Raw genomic sequence first — 19712 nt, 5'->3', positions numbered from 1 at the left:
AAAAACTGCTTTGAAAGCCCCAAAGAGAGTATAAAATTATGATCACTTATTCATGTGTGAGTTATATGTAAATTCCAGGAGGAAAAAACAAACCATAAATCTCAGAATAAAATGCAGTTCCTACCACATTTCTTACATTTCATATTTGTTTTTGGTAGTTAATTATTTGTTCTCCTTGATTTTTGACATTCAAAAGTATTGTCATATGTGAAACAGAGCACCATTCCATGTTCGATGCATGTGACAAGGGCTCAGGGCCGGGGCAATGGGATGATCCAGAAGGATGGGATGGGGAGGGAGGTGGGTGGGGGGTCCGGGAAGGGGAACACATGTAAACCCATGGCTGATTCATGTCAATGTATGGCAAAAACTATTACAATATTGTAAAGTAATTAGCCCCCAACTAAAATAAATAAATTTATTAAAAAAATAAAAAAAATAAAAAAATAAAAAAAAATTAAAAAAAAAAAAAAAGTATATTTATCATTTCGCAGGGTGCTGCTGGCTTCCCTGGTGGTCGTGGTCCTCCTGGTCCTCCTGGCGCTAATGTAAGTACTTTTTAAAATAATTTTAAGCCATATATTCCATAAAGAGTACTCATATATGCATAGGGTGCGAAACCTATCCACTGCAACTTCTCTTTTTATTAAATCCCATATAAAATTATTTGAATCCAGGTGAAAGAGGGAAGAAAAAACGTACTTTTTCATTTTAAAATATTCAAATATCAAACATTTCTTTGCAGGGTAACCCAGGCCCCCCAGGCACCAGCGGTGCTCCAGGCAAAGATGGTCCCCCAGGTCCGCCTGGTAGTAGTGGCACTCCTGGCAGCCCCGGGATCTCTGGACCAAAGGGTGATGCTGGTCAACCAGGTGAGAAGGGAGCACCTGGCGCCCAGGGCCCTCCGGTGAGTGTTTTCTTTGCTCTATTGATTAACAGCAGTTTTATTTTCACTCACAAATCAATAGAAGAAAACATAGTCACATAAAGAGTAACTGAGATTTCATTATCCGTCACAACAGGGAGCTCCAGGCCCACTCGGAATTGCAGGAGTTACTGGAGCACGAGGTCTTGCAGGCCCACCAGGCATGCCAGGTGCTAGGGGCAGCCCCGGCCCACAGGGCATCAAGGTGAGTGTAGCTATCTTTCACTGGACCTTTGTTTCCCTTATGAAGTCTGGTAGTCTTCAGACATCACATAACCAGAGCAAGTATGTAATGAACACGTTTTCCTGTAATTAGATGTAAATTCTTGATATTTTCAGTTTCAGGAAGCGTGAATATTATTAAAAGGCTCTGGAATCCAAAAACACTGCACATCATAGACCAACTGTGAACACCAACTCAAATAGATTCATATCACAGGAAATATCTTGCCATCTCAAATACCTCTGTTAGGAAACTTGTCAGCATTGTTCCATTTGCTGACTGTCAGTCTTGAAGAGGAAAATCATATCAGCTTGTAGACCTATGCTTCCTTTAACTGATACCAATTATCCATCAACTCAATTCATTTTATTCTCCTGACTTTCTTTCACTGATACTTCTATAACAGCCTAGTGCTTAGCATCTTAAATATCCATTTAGCAAATAGGGTAATAAAATTGTATTTTATTAGGGCTTACATTTTGACACTTTGAGCACCCTTTTAAACTGAAACTCATTTATAGTATAGTGAAAATAAAATATAACATTTAAGTTTCTTCAATTTATATGAACATATCCAATAAATGTATATTCTTTAAATAGAGCCAAACATTCGATATAACCTAATTCTAACGGTCACCATAAACCTGTGGTTTCATGAAGATCAATCATTATTTTTTTCTTACAATAGCCATGTCTATTTATGCACCTCATATTAGGATGTATTCTAATATGATAATCAATGTAATTACTCAGGTATCCAGGTCCACTGGACAAGTTAGAAAATACAAGGAGTTTGTTCCCCAAAGCATTTTTCCCATGGCAGGGATAGTTTTAGGAACACATTCAATAAGAATTGAATAATACAAAGTTCATCCCTGGGGAAATAAAGACATCTAAAAGTATCATATTAATTGATTTACTAGAAAGAAATATGAATTTCTTTTATTTCTTTGTACACAGGGTGAAAATGGTAAACCAGGGCCTAGTGGTCAAAATGGAGAACGTGGTCCTCCTGGCCCCCAGGGTCTTCCTGGTCTGGCTGGTGCAGCTGGTGAACCTGGAAGAGATGTAAGTACTGGTTCTCAGAAAATATCCAATGAGTGACGTTGTTGTTGTTGTTCAGTCACTAAGGCATGTCTGACGCTTTAGACCCTCTGGGCTGCAGCACACCAGGCTTCCCTGTCCTTCACCATCTCCTGGAGTTTTCTCAAATTCATGTCCATTGAGTCAGTAATGCCATCCAATCATCTCATTCTCTGTCATTGCCTTCTCCTCTTGCCTTCAATAACTTATTTAAGCAAGGGTCAAATTGGCCTTACTTGGGTCTAAAAGTGTAAATATTGCCACATGTCAAAGTTCACCTTCTTTCTCTATAATAGATATTCTTTCTATTACAATTTATTACATCACAGCCTTAAATGTTCATGTTCATTAATATTTACGCAGTGAATGATCATCAATGGAGAAGGATATGATCTTTAGCTAAATAAACAAAAGAGTTGGGAATGGGGAGAGTCCCAGTTTACAGCAGTCTTTCTGGGTAAAAATATTCTGTATATTATCTGTGATTAGTCCTTTCTTAAATTGTAGATTTTCATTATCCGCTTAAATTACTGTGTCGAGTTTTATTTATTACCTCTCTCCTAAGAGCCCTTTTTAGTTTCCTAGTCGCTTCTTGCTCTCTCACCCTTGAAACTGTAGTACCACGGTATACTGCATCTCTATGTAGGCATTGTCAACCCTTTCAGGGCCACATCCATTGTCACAGCTAAGATTTTTGACTCCCAAGAACCAATTTTTATTCTCTTTAGGAATGATAATTTACCTATTAAGAATGCACGGCTTCCATGGTATTTAAATAGTTGCAAAAAATTTGATTTCTTTTCTTATTTTTTTTCTTTAATCAGGGAAACCCTGGATCAGATGGTCTGCCAGGCCGAGATGGAGCTCCAGGTACCAAGGTATAACAAACACAAGTATAATAAATTTTTTTTGTAGGTTTTAATTGTACCTTTTAATAGATGTAATTAAAGCAATAACTGCTGATCAAATGAATTTTGGAACTGTGAACTTGTCCACAGGGTGACCGTGGTGAAAATGGCTCTCCTGGTGCCCCTGGAGCTCCTGGTCACCCAGGCCCTCCTGGTCCTATCGGTCCAGCTGGAAAGACCGGTGACAGAGGAGAAACTGTGAGTTCTAATGAACACCATTCTTTCCTTACTTATCCATTTTCTGCAATAAATAACTCAGTAGATAGAAGATAGTATGGCATATCCACCAACCGAAAGATCTACTGTCATTTGTTTTACAGTTTTGTATGCTAGTCATTCCTTAGACAACTATGGTGACAAAGATATGCGAGAAGTTTCTGGCAGTAGTCAATGAAGAATTCATTTTTTAAATTCAAAATGGTATTAATCACACCAAGTGTATGTCTGCTTGGTCAACATATAGTTGAACTAACAGGATGTTCTCAGTTTTCCTGTTTAGACCCCGAGGTAAAGCTATAAACAGGTCAAGGATTTGTAAGGAAAAAGTAATACTAACTTTCAGTAATATCAGTAAGCACACCATTATTCTCTCACAATGAAAAGATTAGCATTTAAATAAAACAAATCTATATCAAAAAGTAAACACCTCCCCCTGTGTTTGTCCATTTGTTTACTTTTATTTTAGGGCCCTGCTGGTCCTTCTGGGGCCCCAGGCCCTGCCGGATCAAGAGGTGCTCCTGTAAGTTTTTTTTTGTTTGCTTGTTGTCTCTTTTAACTAATTCTATGGTGTAGGAAACAGTCTATTTTCTAGCATGTTCAGGAAAAAGGGATGAATAAATACATAACTATGGAACCAAATTTAAACTTTCCTTTGATGAAACAAAAAGCAATTTAGTATCTAAAATGCCCTTGGGGCCATGGGTATACATGGCAATTATTGGGGCTCTATACAGTTTTCAGTCCAAAATCTAAACAACCACAACAGTTTGTATAGTTTGCATGTATGCCGTGTCTGTCAATGGGACTTCTAGCTTGTAGAATATTATAAAGTGGACTTAATTGTTATAAGTTCTAATTTGTTTTTCCAATGTGTGTGTGTATGATCCTAATTTGAAATGTGATTGTGAAGGGTCCCCAAGGCCCACGTGGTGACAAAGGTGAAACCGGTGAACGTGGTGCTAACGGCATCAAAGGACATCGCGGATTCCCTGGTAACCCAGGGGCCCCCGGATCTCCAGTAAGTGCATCCACTTTGTTAGAAAGTCCTCTCAATGCATTTTCAGTGTTGAGATAGGTAAACCCTAGAGATCAATAATAGAAAAATGTTCATCTTTGAAAGCCTATGCTACAAGAGATTAGAAATCAGTTTAAGGGCTTATTTGAAATAGCAGTAGGCATGAGACAATGGGGAGAATAAAGAAAAAGAACTCATGTTTTATATTGATCCTCAAGTTTCTTGATCTGATCTTGAAAATACAGTTTCCTGAGCTTTTTAAAAGGCATCACTCAAATTCACCTTCCTTTCCTTTCAGGGTCCCGCTGGTCACCAAGGTGCAGTTGGTAGTCCAGGACCTGCAGGCCCCAGAGTATGTATAAGAGAAAGATATTAGAAGTTCCATGCTTTAAAATTTTTGCACTGCAGGGAAGTATTCTAGCATTGTGATATCATGATCATCTCTTAGGGACCTGTTGGACCCAGTGGCCCCCCTGGCAAGGATGGAACAAGTGGACACCCTGGTCCCATTGGACCACCAGGGCCTCGAGGTAACAGAGGTGAAAGAGGATCTGAGGTAAGACATTACTTATAAACATGTGTATTTAATTTGCTATAATCTGCACATTTTCAGCAATACTTCGCAATATTTTAAAATTGAAATAGCGAGTTAAACACAATACAATTACCAAACTTAATTTAAGAACTGAACAATGACTTTAGGACATTCTCCACCGCATGAAAACTTTCTCCATCACACTGCTAACAACATGGAGAAAAAAAGAAAACCTTCCTTACAGTCTCATCAGATAACAGTTATATCAGAATAAAAACAGCGCTCAGTCAATAAAAAGAACTCTGCCAGTGCTGATCTCATATACTATGATCATCATAATGACAGGTTTAAAGTACTGATACATTCCACTGCTCAAACAGCTTCAGTGATTATTCCTGTTTTGCTACTTACACCATCATTTCTAATACATTCCTATGCCACACCTTTGGGGTAAACAGAAGAAAAACTATTATCCCCACAAGTTACACAATTAAACACAAAGTTAAGTGGTTAACCCCAAACCACAAGGTTAATGATAAATCTGGGATCAGAATCTAGGTTTCCTGATCATAACTCCTCTGACATGTCAGCATTAGAATTGCTTACATCTTAGAAGAAAACACGAAAGAGTAAAATTTTGTGATCTAACACCACTTCTTCCTATACAGTAGAACACAATAAACTTCATAATACTTGATTATAGTTATAAATTGGTTAATATTCTATCAAAAAACAACCCAAGTAAACTTGTATTGAAATAATTATGCTGATGCAATGTATTAATTCTTTGTAAGACATTTTCTTGGGCTAGCAATGTATTTTTTCAGTGGATACCAAACAAGTTCACGTTACTGACGTATGTTCTTGCATATCAGTGACGTTAGTTCTTACACGTCAGCAATGTGTGTTCTTACTCCTTCTAGGGCTCCCCAGGCCACCCAGGACAACCAGGTCCCCCTGGACCTCCTGGTGCCCCTGGCCCATGTTGTGGTGCTGGGGCCGCTGCCATTGCTGGCATTGGAGGCGAGAAAGCTGGTGGTTTTGCCCCATATTATGGAGATGAACCGATGATGGATTTCAAAATCAACACCGATGAGATTATGACCTCACTCAAATCAGTCAATGGACAAATAGAAAGCCTCATTAGTCCTGACGGTTCCCGTAAAAACCCTGCTAGGAACTGCAGAGACCTGAAATTCTGCCATCCTGAACTCCAGAGTGGTATGTTGGGGAAACTTTCACACTCATAGCAACAGGATAACAGAAAACTGCCTGTATTCAAGATTAGGGAAAAGGAAATTTTATTGTGAGTAGAAGATCTTATATAGTAGGAATAATCCTTAAATAGTGTTAGTTGAATTGAAACTCCTTGATGTTGTAAGAAAACATGAATTTTGTAGGTGTAGTTAAACTGTAACATAAATTCAAAATATTCCATTATAGGAAAATTTAAAGACAATTTTGTAGAGATTTTAAAACAAATCATGTTTGGGCACATTTCTTCATATCATCACAAAGTTATTTGAGTTATAAACAACATATATCACTATGTTCTCAGGATCAAATATTTGTAATTTGATGCAGGCATAATTTGCAATTTAATCATTGTAACCTATATTCATTGAAACAGTTTTTATAATGATCTAATTACTAAATTTTTCAAATTAAGAAACTATCTAGAAGTTCCACTATTATGTTACACTAAAAGTAGAAATATGTAAAAAACAAATACATTGGCAGTCAGCATTGTGAATGCCTCACTCAGTCACTCCAGTTGTGTCCGACTCCTTGAGACTGGATGGACTATGCTGCTGCTGCTGCTAAGTCGCTTCAGTCGTGTCCGACTCTGTGCGACCCCATAGACGGCAGCCCAACAGGCTGCACCATCCCTGGGATTCTCCAGGCAAGAATACTGGAGTGGGTTGCCATTTCCTTCTCCAGTGCATGAAAGGGAAAAGTGAAAGTGAAGTCGCTCAGTCATGTCTGACTCTTAGCGACCCCATGGACTGTAACCTACCAGGCTCCTCCGTCCATGGGATTCTCCAGGCAAGAGTACTGGAGTGGGGTGCCATGGACTATAGTATGAATGCCTTACAAAATCATTTTGGCCCAAATCCCATTAGTGGGCTTTATAACGAATTCCATTGTTCTTTTTGTGACTATTCAGGTGAATATTGGGTTGATCCGAACCAAGGTTGCAAATTGGATGCTATTAAAGTCTATTGTAACATGGAAACTGGTGAAACGTGCATAAATGCCAGTCCTTTGACTATCCCACGGAAGAACTGGTGGACAGATTCTGGTGCTGAGAAGAAACATGTTTGGTTTGGAGAATCCATGGAAGGTGGTTTTCAGGTAAGAAAAGATATGCCATTTTAAGATTTATCTTTGCTTTCCTAATTTTTTGTTCCTCCCGTTTGTTCATCACAAAGCAAAGATAGTTAATAAATAGAAAAGTGCAAAAGATTGTATATACTCAGGGAGCTATTATAACTTGTTTCTCAAAGCTAAATTAGATTCAATGATTCTTAATACACAATCACCTTTCTTTCAAATTTAAGATCTTCTTTACTCTGACATTGTATGTTATACATGCAATAAACAGTCATAGATAAAATACATAAACAATTTACATTATAGTGACCATACTCTCTGTATAAATCCATTAGGTCTAATTGCAGCTAAAATGTTTGATCAGCTTTATTTGTTCCCTACCACAGTTTAGCTATGGCAATCCTGAACTTCCTGAAGATGTCCTCGATGTCCAGCTGGCATTCCTCCGACTTCTCTCCAGCCGGGCCTCTCAGAACATCACATATCACTGCAAGAATAGTATTGCATACATGGATCATGCCAGTGGGAATGTAAAGAAAGCCTTGAGGCTGATGGGGTCAAATGAAGGTGAATTCAAGGCTGAAGGAAATAGCAAATTCACATACACAGTTCTGGAGGATGGTTGCACTGTAAGTATAAGCATTTTTATAAGCATGCCTTATGATGAGCTCAGCTTGTTCATTTAATCATGCTATTTTTAAAAGAAGGAATAAAAATAATGAGTGTGAACAAAAGATGGCATTCAGTGTGAGTTACATTGAATACTGATTCATTCCAGGGAAGGTTAAAGTCACAAACAATGAGTTCATCTTCTCAACCTCCAGGTGAAAACTAGTTGCTGTGACAGCAATTGAAATTTAAACCCATGATATAAACTTTATCAGATAATTTAGATGGTTACTATCCATTCTACATAACTGCCATCATAGGATCGCAATCTAAAATCTGTTTTTAATTTTTAATCAACCCTTTGTTATTATCATTTATGAACAGAAGGAGAATTCACTCCTGATATTAATAATATCTCACCAGTTCCAATGTAAGAGATCTATCTACTTCTTGGTAAACTAGCTCTCTATCTGGTAGCAATGATAAGAACTGAGGTTTCTGAGAAGGCTAGCCTGTGGCAATCTCCCTGTTGGGTTTACCCTGAAGTACTGTAAGGCTTTTGGTTAATGATATGGTTTATCTGCTGGGAGGATTATCACTTTGAACTGGAGCAAGTCTCATATGTATAGAAGATAACATCGCAAGTTGGTAACTCCCTTTAAGCAAAATATGTTTAAAACTTCATCAGAAAAACTAAGTAATTGTAATGTCATTGTCACTTACATTTTTTTATTTGTTCTTTTTTTTACAGAAACACACTGGGGAATGGGGCACAACAGTCTTCCAATATCAAACACGCAAGGCCGTCAGACTACCTATTATAGATATTGCACCCTATGATATCGGTGGTCCTGATCAAGAATTTGGTGCGGACATTGGCCCCGTTTGCTTTTTATAAACCAAACTCTATCCAAAATCCCAGAAAAAAGCTTCACACTCCATATGTGTTCCTTTTGTTCTAATCTTGTCAGCCAGTACAAGTGACCAAGTTCCAGTTATTTATTTCCAAAATTTTTGGGAAAAAAGTGTAATTTGACCAAAAAAGGATTTTTTTTTTTTTTGCTATTACACCAAATACAGTTCAAATGCTTATTGTTCTATTTTTTTACCAATTCCAGTTTCAAAATGTCTCAATGGTGCTATAATAAATAAACTTCAACACTCTTCCAATTACACTGCGTTACATTCTTTTAATCCTAGCCCATTTTCAGAGCAATGACGGTGCTTACCATTAAAAGATTACCTTTCTTCTGAAACAGTCAAACAAGAAATTAGAAAAGAACTTCCTGTTTCAACTACCTCAACCTGGTCAGAAACATAAATGAATTCTCTAAGTCCCAGAAGATGAAAAAATTTGTATAAAATGCCAATACTTATAAACTTCACTGATTAAGTTCCTAAAATATTGGTTTAAAAAAGAGTAGAATGTAGTGCAAGAATTTAAAGAAATAGTTTTGAAGCCATAATTAATGTTGAATATCATCTGCTTTTAAAGGTGCTTTTCTTTTTTCTGGTCATTGCTGGTCAAGTTTACCAATATTTGGCAAGTCTTTAAAGACACGTGTTCTGGTGCTAATGTACTTTCACTTTTAAAACTCTAGGTCAGAATTGTTGCCTTGCATTCAAAACATAGATGCACCATCTGTACTTGTCTCCTGTCAAAAATGTTTCTTGGTGTATCACTGCAGGAGACACTTTCCCTGCATCCTGTGAAAGTCAACAACAACAAAAAACTAATAAAGGGGCTGCTTTTGTCACAGTAACACAGAGAATGTGTTGAAATTAAACTTTGTAAGCTTGTATGTGGTTGTTGATCTTTTTTTCTGACAGACACCCATAATAAAAGATCATAATAAAACATTCCTGGTTTTTGTCAACTTTTCATAGACGTATGTTTGCACTCAGGAGCTCCAGTGATTTTTCCTGGAAAAAGCATATTGAGTCTTAGCCCTCTCGCTTAATAATGCAATAATGTTCCTTCAGGAATATGAGATAATATAACTCATGATGAAAGGAGAGATAATGCTCAATGGGGAATCTTGCAGATTTTTAGATCATATTTAGTAGACCTCCTTGGGACATGTTGAAAACCGAGGGCTTCTATTTGACACAATCCCTGGAAATAGTAACATGGTAAATTAGCAAGTCCCTAAAGTGGGAGTAATAAAGGAGGATATTTCTGGTAATTTAGAAGAAAGTAAGCTGGGTTTAGCAAAACAGACTTTAATATTGAGAATAATTGCAAGGTTAGGCTTTTTCTACCACTTCTAAACACCACCTCATTGCCTTCTTGGGTCAGGGCAATGCAAGTTATTAATTTTCTCCACCAACAAGTTATTAATTTTTTAGCTACTATAAATAATAGTAGTATCATCTTACATACCTGACTTTATAGTTTGAAATGTATTCACTCTATGGTTAATAATAATACTTTCAAAAATAAAAATCCCATCAATCATATGTCAAGACTCTTTGTCCACCTATCCTCCAAGCTCAGCTCAGTTCAGTTCAGTTCAGTCACTCAGTTGTGACCGACTCTTTGCAACCCCATGGACTGCAGCACGCCAGGCTTCCCTGTCCATCACCAACTCCCAGAGCTTGCTCAGACTCATGTCCATCAAGTCGGTGATGCCATCCAGCCATTTTATCCTCTGTCGTTCACTTCCCCTCCCCCTCTCAATCTTTCCCAGCATCAGGGTCTTTTCCAATGAGTCAGTTCTCATTAGGTGGAGTTTCAGCTTCAGCATCAGTCAGTCCTTCCAATGAATATTCAGGAATGATTTCCTTTAGGATTGATTGGTTTGATCTCCTTGCAGTCCAAGGGACTCTCAAGAGTCTTCTCCAACACCAGTTCAAAAGCATCAGTTCTTCAGTGCTCAGCTTTGTTTATAGTCCAACTCTCAAATCCATACATGACTACTGGAAAAATCATAGCTTTGACTAGACGGACATTTGTCTGCCAAGTAATGTCTCTGCTTTTTAATATATAGGTTGGTCATAGCTTTTCTTTCAAGGAGCAAGCGTCTTTTAATTTCATGGCTGCAGTCACCATTTGCAGTGATTTTGAAGCCTCCCAAAATAAAGTCTGTCACTGTTTCCATTGTTTCTTCATCTATTTGCCATGAAATGATGGGACCAGATGTCATAATCTTCGTTTTTTGAAGAGTTAGTTTTTCTTTGTTTTTTGAAGAGTTAATTGATTAGCAAACTTGATTTTATATGCAACTTTAATTCTTTCATGTCTTGCCATGTAACACGGCATATTTCCAGAATCCAGGGCTTATGATGTGGATACACTTAGGAGCTATTCTATCTACTTGAAAAGTAATACACACAAGTAAGAAGAATGATGGTGGTCATAGCTGTAGTCAGGGCAGCAACACCCAGTTTCCTGAAAGAACTTGGCCAGTAGTGACAGAAATGGCATCCAATGCCCAGGTTTTACCAGACTGCTTCTGGGGTGTGATTTTGAAGATTGCTCTGAATGTCAACATTCTCTTCATATTTGTTCATTTTATGAACCTGGGTTCTATAGCCTTCTCTGAATTTTCCCAAACTTCAAATAAAATCTATAAATTACATTTCTACTTAAATCAGTCAAAGTTGTTTTAGGGTTTTGCAACTAACAGTTCTGACTGGACTAACAATTGGTAACAGAAGTGATGGCAGGGAGCAGGAAAATGGAAAGTTCAGGTAACAAACATTTGTACTGGTTAGGGATCAATGTAAGAAAAGCCAGGTTGTATCCTGGGATGAGAAGTCAGTGATCCATGGGAATAGGATTTATCATCTCTGATTACCTGGAGTGATTTGCGCTTTGAAGCCAAGGTTTAAGAAGATGAATGGCCTCTGCTATACAACAATATATTTAAATTTCATGAGAAAGCGCAGGGCGCATAGGGGTATGGCTGTTTTTCTAGTGATGCACAGAAAAAGAATGATAAGTTCAAATCCCTAACTTCTTGACTCAAGGTGCAGAAAGCAAAGCTATAGACTTTCTCTGTACTACAATCAAAACATTAATTAAAATGTATTTTAAAACTCATCCCTTTGTAGAAGTCTGAGAAAACTGAAAAGCAAATATAAATCGTAATTCTGAAGATCACAAAACTTCACCATAAATCTAAATGGATTTTCTGATTAGCTGTTTGTTGTGTAATTGGGAAATAAGAGGACCCCAGGAATTTGCATGGGGTTAATGCTCTTCAAACATTCCTGTTTCACATTAAATCTCTCTAGCCTTCTAAAATAAGACCCTTTATTTCTTGTCTGGTAATAATTCTGCTTCTCTTGAAACACAAGATGCCTATGAGAAAAGACCAGTTCTTCCCAAATGTTACTTCCACCACTGCTTATTGTCTCCAGATTTATAACTAAAGTCAGATTCCAGAATGCTTCAGGGGGTAACAATCAAAAGGCCAACCTCAGGAGGAGGCTTATGCATAAAAGAATGGAAGAATTTAGCTAATTAATATTGTCTAAAATTTGGGCCATATGTGTGGAAGTGTGTGGTGAGGTTACTAGACAAAGGAGAATTGTGCAATTCAGATCAGACAAAATTTATCAATATGTCAGGGTAACAGAGAGTTCTAGGAAGATTATGATTATAAACATGGCTGGTTGACTGAACCAGGCCTCAGTGACAGCCCAAAGTAAATGAATTTGACATATCAAATTGGCAAAAGGAGACTGTAGCTCAAATATTTAAGATAGAATTTTGGAATGTTTTATCATCTGTAATATACCATTCACCTTCAAATTTATGTTCTCAGGGTAGACCACCAAGGTCTTGAGAAATGAAAGGCAAGTGTATGACAGCACGTTTGAAAACCTTCTTGTAAGAGTGTCTTTAGTCTGGAGATGGAAGCAGAAAAAACCCAGCTGACACAAGCTTCTTGGAGCTTAAGTTTCAATGGAGATGACAGGATTACATACCGAAAGCATCTCTAGATTACCAGAAACAAAGTGAGAAGAACTGTAAGAGACAGCAGGGTGGCACAGTTTTTAAAAAAAGTCTAATTCTGAAATGTCTTTGGTGTTGGCTAATTTATAATTATAGCCTATCTGACAGACCCTATTAGATGGGCTGCCTGGGGCAGTTTTACTTAGTTTTTTGTAAACAAAAAAATTCAAAAAATGACCAAAAAATCAGTGCAGGTGAAAAGAGAGCTTAGCTGAGCAACCACACAGGCCATAGTACTTTCACCCAATTCCCAGACTATGAGTTCATAGACCGGCACCTTCAGTGAAGAAGTTCAGTGCTTTGGAGGCTGTCCTGTGCAGAAATGATATAGCCACTGGGCAATTACCATGGCCCATCCACCATTCTAGTCACTTTAAACATTAATATCACTCACTTCAATGTCCTGTGGGGGTTATTATCTTCATGTTACCCAAAAAAGGGAAAATAAGGCATGAGATTTTGGTAATTGCCCAAGTTCACCTTGTTAGTAAGAGAGAGGGCTAAGATTTTAACTCAAACAATATAACTTAGAACTAAAACTCTCTAACCATGTAAATAAACATGTTTATTAAAATATTTATTATAAAATGCTTATTAAACTGTTTCTACAAAAGAAATCTAAGCTACCATGTTATAGACACACTAGGGAAAAGAAAATGCAATTCTTGAAAGAAGTTACTGAAGAGTAATTATAAATTATCACCAATTCCTAGGTATTCAGAATGTCACTCTCAGCTTGAGTTGGGATTTTGATTACGTACATCCAGGATGATGCTAATTCATGCTTACTTCATATGAGTATGCATTTATTTAGTAAGCCACTTTGTCATCTACTGTGTGCCATTCATTGAGAAAACATCTTACTGTAAGTGAGTTTCCTACCATTATTTGACTATCCCTCCTCTATCTCTTCCTCTATCCAGTCACTAGAGTGGATTAGTCACTCTAGTATCTCTCCCTGACAGTCTCATTTATTTCCACATCTTTAGTTATCACTTCCATTGAAGATAATTCACAAATCTATATCTGCATTTCATGGAACTAAAGACCATGTAGTTTATGGTCTAATTAAGATCCCCAGTAAGTTTTCAAATATTTTTCATGAGACAAGCAATATACTTGAAGATCTTGAAGATCACTCCAAGCAGTATGTGGTAAGTCACTTCAGTCATGTCCAACTCTTTGTGACCCTATGGACCATAGGTTGCCAGGCTCCTCTGCCCATGGGATTCTCCAGGCAAGAATACTGGAGTGGGTTGCCATGCTTCCTCCAGGGGAACTTCCCAACCCAGGGATCGAACCTTCATCTGTCTCCTGCTTTTGGCAGGCGGGTTCTTTACCACTAGCCCCACCTGGGAAGTCCCCATTCCAAGCAGAGTGAATAGCAGTTGCAAAGGCCTTGAGAGAGGGATGTTCTTGGTGGGTTCAAAGAAGAGCAAAGGCAGCATGTTTGAGGCATAGTTAGCACATGGGAGACTAGTACAAGAAAAGATGACAGAAGTAGTGAGGGAGTGACTTCCCTGGTGGTCCAGTGATTAAGAATCTGCCTTGCAATGCAGGAGATGCAGGTTCGATCCTTGGTCTACAATTTAAGATCTCACACGTCACAGGGCAACTGAGCCTGTAGGCCACAATTAGAGAGCCTGCATGCCACTAGGAAAGATCCCGCATGCCACAACTAAGCCAAATACATAAGAAATAGTGAGAGAGACAGATTGTATGGCATAATATAGGAAGGATGACCAAAGGTCCAGGTTTGCCTGGGAAAGCTCCAGTGTATGCGGATTCTTTTTATGTTTCATAGCATTGAGGATTTGGGAACTCTCATAAGTATTCTGATTTGATAATATTATGTGACCACGCTACTTTCATTTGGCTGCTGTGAGGATTTTTGCCTTTGCTCTCAGTGAGATGAGGAGCCATTGAGCAAGTGAATGACACAATTTGGCTTATAGGTTTAGAATGTTGTTGCATCTGCTCTCTTGAGATAACAGCATGTTGGAGCAGATCTATGAGAATAGTTAGGAGTCTAGTGCAATAATCTGGGCCATGGATCATGGTAACCTCCACCAGGATGGTAATAGTGGAAATGATGAAAAGTAGTTGAGTTATGGATCTATTTTGAATACAGAGGCAACAGGAAGTGCTAACACATTGGAAGTGTGGTTTAAGAGAATGAAAGATGCCAATCATGAATTCAAAAGTTTTGGCCTGAGTAATTTGGAGAATTGCTAATAGCTACAATTGAATACCTGAACAACAAGAAGATGGATGAGATTATCAAGGTAAAAGATTTGAGAAGATAAAAGATTTTACAGGGCTTCCCTCATAGCTCAGTGTAAAGAATCTTCCTGCAAGGCAGGAGACCCAGGTCAGATTCCTGGGTCAGGAAGATCCCCTCGAGAAGGAAATGGCAACCCATTCCAGTATTCTTGCCTGGAGAATCCCATGGACAGAGGAGCCTGGCAGGCTACAATCCATAGGGTCGCAAGAGTTGGACACAACTTAGCAACTAAACCACCACAAAAGAATAAACAAGACAGGGCATGTTAAATCATAATGCCTGTCAATCACCTAAGTAAACTTAATGAATTAGAAATTATACATAAATCTAAATGTTAGAGGAAAGGTCCAAGTTAGAGAAATAAATTTAGGAATTTCAGCATATGCATGGTTTTTGTATCTATGGAAGTGGGTGCAATCATAAAGTAATTGAGTGTGGAAAGAAAGGAGAACCTAAAACTGAACTCTGGAATATAGGAAGATTTACTGGTTGGAGAAGTGAGGATGAAGCAGCTAAGGAGATGGAGTAGGAATGAAGGGAAAGCAGGAAAGTGTAATGATCTAGGTGTCAAGTGAATAAAAACGTTTGTTGCTTAAATTTTAGAATTATAGCACTTCAAGAGGATAAGGAAACTTAAGGTTGATGTATTAAGCCACTAAGTATGGATTTTAAAAAGAGAGATCAGGTGAGGTTATATCAGTTTTCCTATGTCCTATAGATGTCAAATAATTATATTATCAAACCTTCTAATTCATGGTTATAGTATCACTTTATTATCTCTTTGTTGATGAAGAATTGAATACAATTCTCTTTACCGTCAAGCTAGCATTTAAGCAAAAATTATTTCACTTGTAAAATTTCATCCTTGATGATGAAATTCTTGCAGTCGTTAACAGCATTTCTGAAAATTGGAGAAAAGTAAGAAGAAAAATTAATCATCCTCATCTCACATCAGTGGATAGTTCCTTAAAATCTTCTTCGTATATGCTGACATGATTGTGACAAACTACATATGCAGTTTTGTATACTGCTTATTTCATTTGACACAGTACCATTTTATCCATGAAAAAAATTTTATTTGGGTTAAAATTTGGAAAAATATAGAGAAAAATTAAAGTAATGGCTCCAAAGTTAGAAATAACATCAAAGTGTACTTTTATCTAGTTTATATTAAAATTTTACTTGTCTGAGTTCTATCTTAGAGGAATGTACTTATTTTTAAAAGTGAGTCATAAACTGTGAAAAACTTTATTGTTTCAAACATAACTCTCCATTGAGTCATAACTCACTGAGCTTGATACAACATCAGTGAAAATATTTTATATTATGGAACATACGTGAAAGCTCTTCCTAAATCTTTGTTTCCCAATTTACCACCACTGAGGTTTTCACAGATTTTTGAAGAACCAGTTGTAGAGTCAAAGCCATAAAGATTTAAAAAAAGCAATCATCCATAGCCAATACTTTTTACATAAATTCTCACCTGATTATATTTTTCCTCCTCCTTTTCCTTCTCACCTCTTTAAATCTTGTTCAAAAAGTATTTTCCTTTAAACTCCTGAATGTTTTCAGTAAAATACACTACATGACTTGGCATCTTTTAACCTGATATGTATTAACAGAAAAAAAGGCTACCCTATGTGCTCCATAAAATTTGTAAGTGGAGATTATTATATTTCACCATTTTTACTGACAATGGGAAAGCAATAATATGCTTGTTTCAATTTTGAAAAGGAGATATTTCATAATTAAATAGGTGGGAGAAATAACAAAAAGATTTAAGCTCTGTTTTAGACTGGGTTCCCTGGGAACACTCTAAGATGATGATTTAGATGCATATTTAATGAGGAATCACCTCAGAAGACAGAGAAAGTCACATTTTAATAGAATGAGAGGCTGACCAACATATAATTGACACTGAGACAATCCTATAAGAAGCTCTGGAACCAAGATGACCTTTCAGAGTGATTATAATTCACAGTAAGAGGGAGGTTATCTGTGTATCCTCGACTCAGGCGGTAATTGACTCTGGCCAGAATCTGGAAGGTGTTGGGAGTGGGAGGACCTTCTATAACGCAGTCTTATTGACTGAAAGAAACTTTCAATGAGGAGCATGCCTGTGAGTCCTCAGTAACAATATTTCCCGGAGCTGATGCTTTAACTTTAAAGAGAGAATATGAATGGAGCAACACATTACCTACTATGAGCTCCTACTCCATTCTCAGCACTTTGACAAACACTATAGGGAAATATGACATGTGATTCCTCCTTAGGAATGTGTTGTCTAGAAAAGATAGGTTGAACCCATATGAAATGGTACAAAAGCCTTCAACATGGTGAACAATTAAGGACTATATTATGCTGGGCCAACCATCCGAAATATAGTTAATAGATGAGGAAAGGAATTGGCCAGTGATGATTATATTGTTGTAACAGTCTTGGTTAAGAAGATAAAACTTAAGTTGTGCAATAAAGAAGGGGTAAGATTTTGGTAAACTGGAGAGAAAAGGAAAGCCACTTTAGACTAGGAAACAAGAAAAAAAGAGAGGAAAAATCAAAGTAGGAATGATTATTCCATGCCCACAGGATAGTGAAGAATCCAGGCTACCTAAATCTATTTATTTCCATCCACAACATTGTTGAGCAATTAATAAACCTCAGAACCAAGTACTCAAGAAGGTTCAAGGAGAATGAGATTCCATGAAATTTAGAAAATAACCTATCACAAGACTCAAAGTAATAACTTGTGTTAGAGAGATCTAAGGCACTTAAGGACACAAGAAAGGAACCACCATGTCTACTTGGAGGCCCTTGGGAAAGGCTATGTGAAATATTTGGCAACTTATATTAGCCCGATTTCAGATGAAGCATGGGTTTCATGTGGTGGTGTAAGAAATAGGCTGGAAGTCAAGCCTGGACCAGAGAGTTTAGCAAAGCAATAGGCTTTGTCTCTCTCTCTCTTTTTTTCTCCCCTTAATCTGCATCTCAATGTAAACCCATATAAACATTTTAAATATTGGAAGACTTTTAGTTGAGGAATGCACAAGGTCAAGGGAAGTGAAGTAAAACAGAATCAGATTTACAGCCAAAGAGGAGATACCTACAAAACCTATTATGGGAAGAAGAAGGATGAATGGACATTTTGGGGAAGAAGAGGATGAGACTAAGGAACCTTGGCACGGGAAAGAGCACATTTATTTTCAAAGACTAGACTGAGGAAAGACTCACAGAGTGTAGACATACTTGTGGGGAAAATTGGGTTAAGAGGGAAAAATGGGGACTGCAAAAGAAGGACATCAGAAGTCATGGAGAGATGTTTCTACTTAACACAGACGAGCTCAGTGGAAAGTTACACAGCTCCAGTCTTAACTCACCGCCCTTAACGTGGCAGTTCACCATGACAGTGATTCATTTGGCAGGGTGGTTGAACATGATAAAATGTGTGGCTGATTGGAGTATACTAGGTCAGGGGCAGCTAAGTAGATTTGGAAAGTATCTTTATACAGATGGTCGATGAAATCATCTGGCTCCAGAATGAAATCATTAGGGAGCAAAACTTCCAAAGGAAAGGGGAAAAGGACAGTACAGTGAGTCTGTGATGGGAGGGGTGATGGTGAGAAAGCACCACCAAGAGTCGGATTTGGTATCCGGTGGTTCTCAATGGTTTAAGAAAAGGAGGGTTTAATTTTGAGGACTAAGGTTGTGATTAATTCAGTGATTAATTCATGGGTTATGAGGAGACAGAGAAAACTAAACAGAAGGGGACTTATCATTTGTGCTATTGATAAAAATGATTCGGGTCTGATTTTCACATCTTGTCTTGAACTTAAACTACCTGGAAACTTTCCTCAGTGGCATCAGCAAGAGCACGGAACTGAAGGAGTGAAGGCTGTAAGAACCCACAGGGCACAGCATTGTGCAAAGCAACTTGTCAGATGTCTCTGGGAGGGGCTTGGACTGCAGCTTCCTATCTGAATCTTCAGGGCTTGCATTTGGACTACAGATGTCTTCAATTTCTGTTGCATTTTTTTCTCATTAAAGTGACTAACAATTGTGGTCATTCTGTATCTCCAGCTGCCTCTCATTATAAGATCTATCTCATAACAGTTTCAACTCTTGGGAAAATTGTTCACATTTCAGTTCTACCTTCCTTTGTTTACCATCTGGAGCCACATTTATTTTACTTCACATATGTGCAGACCAATTTCTTATAGTATTGATGGCATTTAACCATAATTGCTTATATACATGGGCTTTTGTTACACACTCCTTAAATTGTGGTGAATCATTTCCTTGAAAAAATAAATGCACTCTTTATGGTTTTGATTTTTTTAACTTGTAAGAGAGACCCATGGTAAGGCATCTATATGAATTAAGTATCGTTTGAGGTGTTTGTTAATGGCATCAAAATAAAATCCAGCAGAGAATTAAAAGAATGAATTATATAGGATTATGCTTAATTAGTACAGTTTCATCTTCAGGGTTCCTTATTATAATGGTCTCACTGGTGTCTTTGTTTAGATTGATTTTCAACCGGAACTTTCCTTTTTCTTCATATTTCTTTCTATTTAGTCATGAAAGTGTAAAAATGAGGAACTGCATTATTGACAAGCA

At 37.6% G+C, this 19712-nt stretch overlaps 1 protein-coding gene across 1 annotated transcript in view; it reads left to right on the top strand.

Annotated features, from left to right (window-relative positions):
* The window catches only part of COL3A1 (collagen type III alpha 1 chain), a 40150-nt gene extending 30441 nt beyond the window's left edge, over positions 1-9709 (top strand). Inside the window, exons 38-51 of the mRNA XM_081581418.1 lie at positions 495-548; positions 746-907; positions 1023-1130; positions 2109-2216; positions 3056-3109; positions 3230-3337; positions 3825-3878; positions 4269-4376; positions 4672-4725; positions 4822-4929; positions 5832-6129; positions 7076-7263; positions 7629-7871; positions 8603-9709. Of these exons, the coding sequence (XP_081437544.1) occupies positions 495-548; positions 746-907; positions 1023-1130; positions 2109-2216; positions 3056-3109; positions 3230-3337; positions 3825-3878; positions 4269-4376; positions 4672-4725; positions 4822-4929; positions 5832-6129; positions 7076-7263; positions 7629-7871; positions 8603-8749 (1794 nt within the window). The 3' untranslated portion in view covers positions 8750-9709. The remainder of the gene's footprint in view (positions 1-494; positions 549-745; positions 908-1022; positions 1131-2108; positions 2217-3055; positions 3110-3229; positions 3338-3824; positions 3879-4268; positions 4377-4671; positions 4726-4821; positions 4930-5831; positions 6130-7075; positions 7264-7628; positions 7872-8602) is intronic.
* The last annotated feature ends 10003 nt before the right edge of the window (positions 9710-19712 follow it).

Source organism: Giraffa tippelskirchi, chromosome 3 (assembly GCF_054371585.1).
Source record: "Giraffa tippelskirchi isolate mGirTip1 chromosome 3, T2T-mGirTip1v1.2.pri, whole genome shotgun sequence".
Taxonomy (NCBI): Eukaryota; Metazoa; Chordata; class Mammalia; order Artiodactyla; family Giraffidae; genus Giraffa; species Giraffa tippelskirchi.
The sequence above is the reverse complement of the archived record's forward strand: the minus strand, read 5'-3'. Positions and strand labels throughout refer to the sequence as shown.